The sequence below is a fragment of the Protomyctophum bolini genome (assembly GCF_963924005.1).
Source record: "Protomyctophum bolini genome assembly, chromosome: 11".
Taxonomy (NCBI): Eukaryota; Metazoa; Chordata; class Actinopteri; order Myctophiformes; family Myctophidae; genus Protomyctophum; species Protomyctophum bolini.
In genome coordinates this window covers 16,687,337-16,700,154 of record NC_137872.1, presented here as the reverse complement: position 1 = coordinate 16,700,154, position 12,818 = coordinate 16,687,337, and the positions used below count along the sequence as shown (strand labels likewise).

The 12,818-nt window shown below is 41.7% G+C and overlaps 1 protein-coding gene across 1 annotated transcript; it reads right to left on the bottom strand.

The window, feature by feature from the left end:
* Nucleotides 1-172: 172 nt before the first annotated feature.
* Nucleotides 173-12,655, bottom strand: kat8 (K(lysine) acetyltransferase 8). Its single transcript, XM_080775978.1, has 11 exons — nt 12,251-12,655; nt 9,703-9,777; nt 8,900-9,078; nt 7,490-7,543; nt 6,014-6,178; nt 5,400-5,489; nt 4,722-4,862; nt 4,539-4,632; nt 3,921-4,071; nt 2,269-2,423; nt 173-964 (listed from the first exon to the last, which is right to left on the bottom strand). The coding sequence occupies exons 1-11, from the start codon at nt 12,516-12,518 to the stop codon at nt 900-902; spliced, it is 1,437 nt and encodes a 478-aa protein (XP_080632104.1). The 5' UTR covers nt 12,519-12,655; the 3' UTR covers nt 173-899.
* Between the last annotated feature and the right edge of the window lie 163 nt (nt 12,656-12,818).

The window sequence follows — 12,818 nt, the reverse complement described above, 5'->3', positions numbered from 1 at the left end:
AATTTAGTTTCTCCTATAAAATAAATTGTGTAATTCTTCATGAACTTCTTAAACCTCTGCTTTAGAACTATTATTCAGCGGTTTCTCTCATCATTGATACAAAATGTAATATACACAACTATGTCATAAATGCAAAACACTGATGTCACATAATTAAATACACAGACAAATATCTGAATTGAAAATGTTTTACTTAAAAAAAAAGAACAAAATATTAACAGTCTAGTAATGTACATTGGTTCTTCTTAACCACATGAACCGATAGCTTCCCTAATCCCTATAGAGTACAGACATCCTGAAGTCACTTGTTCATCCCGAGTCATCATAAGCATTGTTGTACAAAAATAAAGAAATTGTCGAAATTGTCAATATTGTAGTGGCAAACTTACAGTGGTTCTGTATCAATCACTCATATTTATGGCAAAAATGAAATAAATTTGGCGGCGGTAACATTAGCGTTTTCTCACCGTCACTTGATGCTTCATATCAATATGAGTCAAACCACCGTGCTCGATTGTTTATTTTTGGAACACAGTTCTTATATGATACGATATTAAACTATCTATGGTGACCCAGGTAGGATGCGTAAATTACGTCAGACTTCGGTGCTCTATTCTGGGCATGTCATACATGTACATGCAGATCTACAAGCTCACAGTGTGTCGCGATGGGACGTGATGTGAGATTGTAGATCAGCTATTTTCACTTTGACCTTTTTTTTATATATATATATATATATAACAATAATAAAAGAAAGCTTTTGGACATACAAGGTTTTCACCCCACAGAGCCTATATAGGGTTAATGTGGTTAAGAATGGAGCTCCACAATTCAAGACAGATTTGTGGTAAGGAGGGGGAACTTGGTGAAGGGTCAATGAACAGGCCCAATCCACATTCTTATTTCTTCGACAGCTTGACCTGCTTGTGTTTGGGCGGTGCCCACTTCAGACACATGGTGTCCACTGTGGAGGAGAGAGCGAGAAAGAGAGTCACACGTGTTCATCACTACGGCTGTCACCATCACAGTGTTCGGTGTCTGTCCAGCTGCAACAGGTCCAGGCAGACCCACAGCGAACACACACACTCACACACAGACAGACGTAAACGTGCTACGCTGAACCGTCACTCCCACAACCATGAGAAGTTGATGTTTGAGCGAACCCATGTGTGCCAATAACACAACCTGGATTAGAACATTGAGCGTCGCGGACCCATATCGAACACACGTGTGTGTGTGTGTGTGTGTGTGTGCGTTTGTACAGCTGTCGCTCCCACAACCATGATGAATTGATGCCTAAGCTGTTGAAAGAGGCTATGCTAATAACACAACCTGGCTGGATTAGAACATTGCGCATGTGAATCTGCGACTGCGTGCTATGATGACGATATCCAAAGCACCCTCCCGCTCATAAAACACAGTGTATGGACAGGGGCTGTAAATAAAAGTCCTTTATAAGTTTGAAGCGTTCTCTGTCTGGCAGTGGTCGCAGGCAGTAAGCAGCAGTGGCTGTAACCATGGTGATGACAAAACCCATAGCCCGACCACTGAATGTCCAGTGTTTACATAAAAACACTAATAAACTGTTTAGATTTTGGGAAGTGAAAAATGGGCATCTTTATTTTGTGCATATGCCATTGATCAATGCCCGTGTGCAAAATGCAGATCAATTACACCATCCACAGAGGGGAACCAGTCAGAACAGACAGATTCTGAGGACAGAGGTTTGCAGAGGCCCGTGGGCAGATTTTTTTATAGACGATATAATAATTTGACAGTCCTATTCCCACGTCCGAGAGCACCATAAAATCAGCTGCGCCTGGCAGGGCAGGGACACGAGGCTATATTCATATGAGCTGCGCCGTAGTGCGTATTAGTTTCTCAAATCTTATCAGTTTGGGAGGCAGAGGAATAGCAACAAAATAAAAACAATAATGTTGGTAATGGTGCAATGACGTACGATGGTGTCACTCACTGAAGGCCTACAAGCTCAATGTGTGTGAGCTAGATCTAGCTGTGTAGATCAGCTATTTTCGCAGTGTGACACCATCATCAAGCGACAAAGTCAAACTCGGGTTTCAGTGTCTGAGTGTCCAGACTGACACTTTAGGAATCAGTTTTGAACTAGCATTTAAAACCATCTAGGTGGTAGGAACATGGTTTCCATGTTGTTGTTTCTTACAGTTTAGACTTGGATCAAATACCAATCTGATTCCAATCGGATTTGGGCTGCCAGTCTGAACATAGTATGAGTGAACTGGTGTATACCTGTGATTGGTGGCTTCTTGTACTGTGCGCTCTTGAGGTGTTCCTCCACCAGTTTAGGTGTGACACAGATGACATGCTGGCCTTTCCAATACTTGACCATGTTGAGGGACTGCAGTGTGCTGATGATGTCACCCTGGGTGATGCTGGTCATTGCGCTGAAAGGGGTAAAGTAGCGAGTTTGACACAGTGTATATATAGTACAAAATCTATAGCAGTAGAAAAACTAAAAAGGTGTGTGGTGGGTTAATAGTCTAGTGTAGCTCGACGATCCGAGATCGCCGCCTACTGATATGTCTGGTGGCATCTAAACCCAAAGTATGGGCTGGAACAGCAGTGATAATAGCCCCTGGCCCTGACAAACCTACACCTTCATTGAAAACAAATCATATCAACATCACAATATGAAGGACCACCCTAAGGTCTTTGCATTGGTTCTGCAATGCAAATTTTTAAATCTCATAATGATATTTTTTTGGTTTCTATATGGTTCTGCTGCTCTGCAATGCAATTTTTTAATCTCAGATTATTATTTTTTTGCCTCTATATTGAATATGCTGCATGCCATACCAGAGTATGCATGCATGCATTGTACTCAGACAAGACAAGCTCTTCCAGACATACCAGGGTACGGAATGGTACTCCAGTACGGTACGCAGCATTCACACCAATCACAACGTCTGGCAAGTGGACCTGGGTGCGACTGCAAACCCAGGACCCTAGTCGAAATGCCCTTAGATTCAGTAAAACAGTAGGGGGAGATCTCCGACTGTCTGGCTATGTTTGCCAACAGCATTGAATTGTGGAACAAAATCTTAGCCAACGATAACAAAATATTCTTCAGTTTTGGGTCTGCAAGGCTAAATCTCATCAGATGGTGGTCCGTGGATCAAATACCAAATAAATAATGGAACTTGATATGAAAAAGCTTAAGTGAACATTAAAGGCAGAGGGGGAATGTACTGATGTTACTGACATTTTTAAACCGAGTTTCTTCGCAATTCGTTTCCATTTGACTTTAATGTAATACGTCTTTCAACCAGTCCTACCCAACCACAGGTAGGACACCTACAGTACTGTACAGCACTTTGGTTCAACACTGTCATTTTAAATGTGCTATATAAATGAAGTGGATTGGAAATTAGCAGTTGTGGTAGTTTCATTGTATCAACATAATCTACTACACAGATTAGTAAAATCACACCTGTGTGAACTGAGTGGTGCAACCTCTCTCTCTCTCTCTCTCTCTAGCAGGCAACACTGTCTCTCTCTCCGTTTCTGGCAAACAGCGCCCCTACTGGTGCTCATTATACTGGTGCTCATAGGTGAACACGGACATTGCTGTTCCTTGGAGTGGTTGCACCACTCAATAACATTATTCACCAAATAACCTCATTTTATGAATCACTAATACATCATTGTAATCTCGTGACAAACTCTCAGTGGTTGTGAGTGCGCACGTGTGTGCATGCGTGTCTGCTCTCTAGAACTTTTTAGCAAAAGTCTTGTCTGTCCTGATGGACAACGTTGAATAAAGAGCAACATTCTTGGCAAGTTTCTGACAGTGTGCGGGACCTTTGTTTTTGAAAGATAACCTTTTTAAGTATGCTCTCTAGAACTGACACTGATAAATGACAGTCATTAACATCGTCTACCTGAGGTCCTTGATGGAGAGTGTACCCCTAAAGTCTCTCAGGATCTCCAGGAGCACCCAGGACCAGTAGCTGCGGTAACTCAACTTGCCAAGGTCCGACAGCGGTTTCTCTGGGGAGCCCACAGCACTTTCCAGCTTAGACAGCTCGTAACCTACAGACAGACAGACAGACAGACAGACAGACACAGTCAGAGAATGCTAGCTAGACTAGTGCTTCTCAACCTGTGGATCAGGACCCTCAGGCCACTGACCTAGACCAGGCGTTCCCAACCTTTTCTGGATCAAGGGCCACTTGAACATCTCAAAAGACTCTCACCATCTGACCATTTGATAGATTGTGTTCCCGCTGTGAAGTGATTTTCTTTGGTTAAAATAAGTGTTACATAGCTCTATATTCTGATCATTGTTATGTTGTGTGGTCAGTAACAGGAGAATCTTGTCAGGAATCAGGATACCAATTAGGACTCAGACAGGATACAGGAGACTCCCGTTACTGAACAGTCTATATCAATGATTAATATCAGAAAATAGTACTTTAGTCTTTTGACAAAAAACGTTTTGTTTTAACCAGAAAACATCACTTACTCTACCTTTAATATGAGTCTTATCTCCTACTCACTGAATGCTATGAGGAACTTTCCATAGCCTCTGCGTTGGTAGGGCGGCAGTGTGAGGATGCACGCCACATTGTTCCCATCGGGAGACTCTTTCTCCTGTACAAAAAAAATCATAAGATCCTATTCATTAACCGCTAAGCCAGTTAACAAAAAACAAAAAACAAAACAAGGACAGCAGAACTTACTTTGGAGAAGTAACCGACTATGTGTGCGCCGTGTCTGTTGACTTCAGTGAGAATATAGAAGATGAAAGGCTCCACGTCAAAGTACAGCGTCTTGTGATCCAGAAAGAGCTTGGCTAGTAGACACAGGTTCTGACAATAGATCTGACCACAGAAACCAACAAACAACCATGATCATTAAGAGAAGTATGAACTAGGGGTGCAACAGTTAAAATAGTTGAAGATCTACAAGCTCACATCATGTGTTGCAATTGTGAGCTTGTAGATCAGTTCTTTTCAGTATTTTCGATTAATCAAAAAAGCAATTAGCATAATAATCACCACCAAGAAAATAATTAATAGTTGCGGCTCTACATGAAACTGAATCATTCTCTCATCTTGCCTCATCCAATCTCACTTTCCTCAGTGTCGATTTAACCCATTTTGGGCGAGAACCCCTTTTGGTGTTAGCATTATGTCATGCTTTAGCTATTGAAAAATAGCAGATCTACAAGCTCTCATAGCGCGCCACTCGGTGGAGCTTGTAGGTCTGCTATTTTTGAAAAATTGACTGACATAGAAACAGCTTTTTCAGAAAACTGTCAGGATGTAGAAGACATTTTTAGAATCTGATCTCAGGTCAGAATGGGTTAAATACTTAGGATTTACAGCGTGTATTTGGACTTCCCCAGCTCTGCTTACCTTGTGATCTCGCCCATCCACCTCGTACACTGAGATGTTGCTTCTTCTGTAGATCTCTTTACCGGGCGGCTGTTTCCATTGGCAGTTGGACTAGAGACAGGAAGTCAACAGTTAATCTTCCTGACGTTCAAGCTCCACAGTTGCAATAATCACATTTTCTAAACCACTAAGCAAGGCCACAGAAGACAAGGGGATTTATTTTTTGCCACACTATGATTTCCTAGCAATGAGAAGAATGGGATTTATGTTAAAAACTGATCCCATCCCATTTCCCTTTAAATGGGGTGAGTGACAAATAAACAGAGATACAGTACATCCTGTGTTCTGCGTTATCCCGATACCATATCGTTGCTGTCGGGCAGAAACATTGTATCTCCATATTTCAACTTTTTTCGTAAATTAATGTCCTACTTCTTCATACAAAATAGCAGATCTACTAGATTACAACGCGTCGCATTGTGAGCTTATATGTTTTTTATTTTGTTAATCAATAATCTTTTTCATAATAATAATTTGGACAGATGAGATTTTCACCTGACAGCCACAATATTTTAGCTTGAAAACAGAACTAGTCCATCCCCTTTTGCAGCCTACATGCAGGGTGTTGAACTGACCAAGTGATATCGGAAGGTCTTCTCGTACTTCATGTACTTGAGGCAGTACTCGCAGATCCACAGCTTGGGCTGCTTGCCGTAGTCTTCTGGAAACGGCGAGAAGTACCAGGCATCGATCTCAAAGTTCCCTATCTGGATCTTGTCCACATATTTCACTTTGGTTATCTGGGGGAAGGAGACGCAACAAGAATTACTTTCTCTTTGTCTGTGCTGGAAACATACATACTGAGAATGCATAAAAAATATATATTTTCATGTAGAGCTAACTAGAATGGCAAAACGCTTTATGTGGATTTGTTGTAATAGGCTGCAGCCTATCTTGGCTTATAAATACAGCTTACTCGATTCTGATGTGTAATTGTAAAAGACATTCTTTTTTTTAACCTTTTTTTTTTTTTCATTAAACGGATGGGTCACATTGGGAATCACAGTACATATCGTAATTGTTACAAGTCTTTTGTTACATTTCTTGTCATTAACTTTCACAGTGTAACAGGTCTTTACAGTTCCAGGAGAGTAAGGGAACCCTCTTTGAGTAGTTTCAGAATGTCTTAGTTCGTTCGTTTCCAGGTATAGGTTTCATGGTAATCACACATCGGTAGAATAAGACAATAAATAAAGTAAGTAAATTACATAAAAAATAAAATAAATACGAAACAAAATGAAGGGTAAACAAAAGACAAAGCAAAAACATGAGCGCAACAGATACATTTATGACATCATTAAATGACAGAAGAAATGACAGTGTTCACCTCTTATTCTTTCATACAAAAATCCTTTACAAAATATCTATTCCCATAATATCCATTTCAGCCAGTATCTGTAAAACTTTTCTGTGCTTATCCTAACGGCGAAAGTAAGTTCCTCCATTTCGTATATGTTTCGTACAATGGCTGTCCACTCTCTCTTCTTAGGCGGGCTTTTATCTAGCCACTTTTTGGTTATTGCCTTTTTTGCTGCCACTAGCAGTATTTTAAGAAGGTATTTGTCTGGGGTATTAAGGACCTCTGGTATGTTACACAGATAGACACTTGTAAATTCAAATTCAATCTCAAAGCCCATTATTGCATTAATGTCTGATACTATTTCTAGCCAAAATTGTTGTATTCTTGGGCAGTCCCAGAATACGTGGAAGTGGTCAGCCATTGTATTATTACATTTCCTCCAACAGTTCCCTGCTTCCGGTGTCCCACTCTGTAGGCTTTTTATTTTCGGTGTAATGAAGAACCTAATCATGTTTTTCCATGAAAATTTGTAAAAGACATTCTGATCATTCTGCAGTGAAAGTTTGCAAAAAATAGAAAATAAAGTAATATTTGAATGTCAAGTTATTAATTTCGGCGGTGAAGTAGGACCTCCATTTTGTGTCGGACAGCCTTTACGCCACCTTGCAGGGTTTTGTTTTGCTTGCATACAGTTGAGTACATGGTGTATCTGAGCATTTGTCTCCAACTCACACCTCCACACATTCCTTACCGCCTCATGCTCCTTCTCCAAGGCTGCTGTTGTGGGGTCCATCTCTGCATAAGTCTATAGAGAGAGATGAATGAAATCCTGTCAGAATCATAAACCAACAAACTGCCACAGGTCAGGTACACAATGCTTGTTCTTTTTGTATTTACATTGAACCCTGACCCCAAGTAAAAAGCTTCTCTGGTCGGAAGTGGGATTCCATCAACTAGTTTGTATTTTGTGCACAGAACTTTCCATTTTTTTGCATAAAGCCCTGAGTGGAAACTGTCAGAAAATGTCCCAAAACTTGATATTTGGCACAATAATAATACTACAAAGTTTTACATTTGAAGGAGGTGGATCTTGCCAGCTTTATAGAAAAAGGAAATGCGCGAATAGGGGATGGAGACATTTTTGATCAATTGAATATGTTCTCGAGAGCATTACTTGTATAATTCCATCAATAAGTAAATTATATTAGTAGAAGTCATGTGAAGAAGATAACCTTGCAAGCCTGCAAGAAAGCTTGAACAAACAAAAACTGTCCTAGGCAATGCCAATTATACAACCAACTACGGTATATAAAATAAAACTGACCGCAACAGTGTAATTGGGGGAAAATCAAGAAGCTCAAAGCAAGCCTTGGTCTGCAAAACAGAACTTTGACTGCAATCGAACAAAACAAGGCTCACGGTTTATGACACAAATCCCAGTCATGAGCAGTCACGGAAGAAAATCTCTAGTTTTGGCTCTGACTGCTTTAGGCCGTTTTGAGCGTTTTCACACCCAAAATTCCAACAATTTCAATCGCATCGCAGGCTTCGTCATAACTTTGCATGGTGGCGGCGGCGCATGCTTAAAATAAACAGATCTACAAGCGTACATCGTGTACCATACCGTACATAACATTCTGTGTTGATAACTGCGGAATGGAACGGTAACGGTAGCGCGCCACTGAGTGGCGCGCTACGAGCTTGTAGGTCTGCTATTTTTGAAAAATCGAAGAACGACTGACATAGAAACATAGCTTTTTCAGAAAACTGTCAGGATGTAGAAGACATTTTTAGAATCTGATCTCAGGTCAAAATGGGTTAATGCAGCCTCACAACTGCCGATGCCCGACGGCTATTTTGGCTATCGTCCTGTATTTGGTCCTCTATAAAGTCCAAATGCATTCACACCAGTAACGAACCGCACCGTGGTTCGTTTGGAAGCGAATAGAGTCCGTGGTTCGTTTCTTTGATCCGCACCAGAATTCGGATGCACGTTCACACCATCAGAACCAAAGGGGTAAGCGGACCATGGTTCGTTTTAAGCGGACCATGGTTCGTTTTAAACGAACCATGGTCCGCTTACCCCTTTGGTTAAACGAACCAAACATGTCCAGTGTGAAAGTGCCATTAGTGTTTAGACAACCTGGACAAGATTACACACCTTCTGCACATGGTTGATCTCATCATGCTTCCTCTTCTGGTTTCGGGTGATTTTTCTCTCCGGCTGCTCCCCTAGCTCGCCGATGCCGCCGATCTCTGCACTCTTCCTCACTGCATCCTTCACTGTCTTGGTGAGTGCCAAGCGGATCTTGCCCACCCATTCATCCAGGCGCCTGTTGACTGCATGAGCCAAAAAGCAATGGATGATGGTAGAATTTTAATGGAACTCTATTTCATGTTTCTGTAAACATTTCACAGTGTAGACACTTTGATACTGACAGACTACACAAAATCGTTTTTAATGCCATCAATTTACAATTTAATTTAAGCATTAGCAAATACCCTTAATCCAGAGCGATTTACATGAAGCAAGGATAATACATCAAATGCATAGAAATGGTAATCTAGGATCATAGATAAACCAAGAACCTATCATCAGTTTAACAGTATAATATAAAACAATCACTCGTGTGAAGTTAGGGGCACCTGTAATGTTTGTTTAAGGTGCTGTAAACAAACATTAAAAGTCCATAGACTTGGTTGCCACATGATGTTCACGTTTAGTGCTCTAACAAACATAAAAAAACTATAGACCTGGCTGCTGCCATCTGACGTAATTCCAAAAGCCAGACGCTTAAAATACAAACGTGTTGAATGGATATCATTTTACGATATTAAATGAGTCAGTGTGTGAAACAAAATAGATAAACCCTATGGACCTGAAGTGTCATAATATCTAGCAAAGCATGATCATAGTCATATACAATCGTTATTTTAGCTATTATGTGTGTTAAGTTAACTCACATCCCACATAGTGGACATAAAACTCCTCTCTGCCCTCTTGTTCGTTCAACCGTGTCTGGATCACCTCAGCTGAATCTGAAAGGGAGAAAGGAGAATAGTTAGCAACCTCAATAAAAACAAATCCAGCGCAGCGATAGTTCATTGAGACACGGAAGTCAGAAGGTTTATCATGTAATACCCCCTTCATTCTCTAGCAATAATTCATTCTGCTCCTTTAAATCAGCTGTCTCTCTGCATGTCAACTCCCTTCACTCTCATTTGCTGCCAGCTACACATTACAGGACTTTAAAGTTGTCGGCGAGTCATCAGATCGTTATGTATTTGACTACAGGAGTCTTTTTTTTTTTTAATCGGCTTTGTGATTGTCACACTAAACAATCGCTGACTAGGGATCACACACTCTCTCTGCACAGTGCACACACACACAGGAACAACATACAGGGCGAAATAGAGCGAGACAGGAGTCAGGACGCTAAAATCTTGATTTTCATTACATAATTCTCTGACAGACAGACACACACACAGCGTTTTAATATCAACATATCAACATTATTCAAGTGAGATGCGTTGGTTTTATAGACTATTTAACAGCAATATTAGGTTAATATACCGGTAGCTACCTATGACACCTGGATTTACCTACAGAATAAAGGTTATATAATATATATTATCATCTATCGATACAGACAGACAGACAGACACAGACAAGGTGCTGCCACACTATCTAAAGATAGTCAGCACGTTCTCGGCTGTGCACAGCTTCTTTTTATGAGTTTTTAGACAGCTGGTGGATGGAAAAAAAGCTCCACTTCCGCGGACGACTTGCGCGACGGCCAGATTCCCGGAAACGCTCTCCTGGTGGAACTTAATTTCCATCCACCAGCTGTCTAAAAACTCGGAAATGATTTACGTCACAGCTTCTTCTGTCCGCGGCTGTTTTGCGCTGTTGTGTGGAAACAGTGACATACAGACTTTCTGTCTTTGAGCACAGCTTTCCTGTGCTCTCATTGGCTGTATTACAGGCCTTCTCGGGACGCGGTCGCAACCCAGTTCATACTGTATGATGTCCAGTCGGCGAGACAGCCAAATATCAAACCTGATAGATATTCAGAAACGCTCGGGGGGGGGGGGTTGTTGGCGAGTGCCAAAAATGCTTCCTGACAGCATAACCGGAGTAAATATCATGCAGTGTGTACGAGCCCTAACTCAAGCAAGCCCACATTCAATCAGGTGTTCCTTTTAAGCAGTCACTAGACTGCATCCAGACAGTAGATTCACGAAGATGCCAAATGCCGCGAGCAGCAGGCGTCTCTTCCTGGTGGATGGAAATGAAGCTCCACCCACTCTGCAACTTGCAGTGTCGGCCAGAAAACTGGAAAAGCTTGCCTCCGCGACAAGTGGAAGCTGCGAGCAAGCTTCATTTTCCATCCACCAGCTGTCTAAAAACCAGGAAGAGACTCCTGCTGCTCACGGCATTTGGCGTCTTTGTGAATCTACTTTCTGGATACACTGTCCTCAGTCTACATGCTAGCTGACTCTGTGGGTGTTCAGATGTCAGCGTTCAAATTCCCTCCATCTCCCCGGCCTCCTCCCTGTGGCATTAGTTCTGTAATGGGTGATTCTATGATTATAAATGTGATTTATGGATTGTACTATATGTAGTATCTAGTTCTGTTAGGGGTATCTTAGCCGCAATTTGCAACTCTAGATTTTTTTTATAATGGGATGAATCTAGAGTTGCAATACAATAAAGCACTTTCAGGGCAGGCCCACAGAGAACTTTAAATTAAAATTAAAAACATCCTAACAAAGGGTCTGAGAAGGGAGTGCATTGCAACTTGTAAGGGGGGCTTTGATAACGTTAAACAGCAGGCAGCAGCGCCAGCAGCCTCTCGATCGATACACCTATCCGATATATTGCCATATCGATTAATTGAATGCAACACTAAATGTGATATGTTCAGTATTTATGTGGTATATGGAATGCATTGAAACTTGGAAGTTATGTTGTTGATGACATGTTATGCTCGGCTCTGGGGTTTGTTGTTTATATCAGAGCTGTGTCTCAATGCACAGATAATCTGAGATAACAAATATGATATGATAACAGAGTTGTGTCTCGATGCACAGGTGATGATATCACATGAGCCGGGCCACACCGCCAATGCGGTACTAAATGCATCTGTGCTGAAGTCTTAATGAATGGTTGTTATAGTCTTTTGTAGCCCATCGAATGTAGACCTATGTGACTCTAGGGAACGTTCTACATTTATTGTAGAATACAGCCATAAGCTATGACATAATGGTGCATATTCTACCAACATGAACGATATGATATCTATTAATGCTTTGAAACTGCCAGTATTCATTTCATGTTACATGTACCTCTAGAATCCAGAATTCTAGACCGGATAAGCACCATGCAATCTGCGACGTGCATTGATTCCAGTCTTCTAGATTGTTGTTCTACGTTACAAGTTTAATTGCAACGCGACCGATAAAGCAATAATATTTCAATTTAAACAAATACAATATAAATAATACTCACGCCATGTTTTATCGGCTCGCTGACACAAGTACGTCTCTCCGATGTCCACAGTCACCTCCTGCTCCCTGCAGCCCGACATGTCCTCTCCATCCCCGCCGTGCAGGCAACTAGAGTCCCCGGATTCTCGAGAACGCTCCAAGGCCTCCGACTCGTCGTCCTCCCCGCCACTGCCGTTCGAGGAGCAGGCGGCCTGGATCTGCATCCCGCCGCCGTCCAGATCCGCTCGGTCCGCTATGCCGTGTCGTGAATCCATGTCCACCATGTCCATTTTATGTCGTTGACGGTAGTCCTTTTGTGTAATATAAATGGTTATTTGTAATATTTGGCTAACAACAAGCTAAAGTGAAACGTAACGTACATACGCCGCTCACAATCTGAAAACAAACCCTGCGCTAGTGCGCTTGCTTACTGTGTTTAGCCCCGCCCAGAAGATTAGCGTCGTCGGACTACGGTGTCGCGCGTCAGATCTACAAGCTCACAACGCGCCAGTTACCCATACAGTTGGTACCGTCCGCCACGCACTGTGAGCTTGTAAAGCTGCTATTTTCGGCTCTGGACTGTGGGGTCC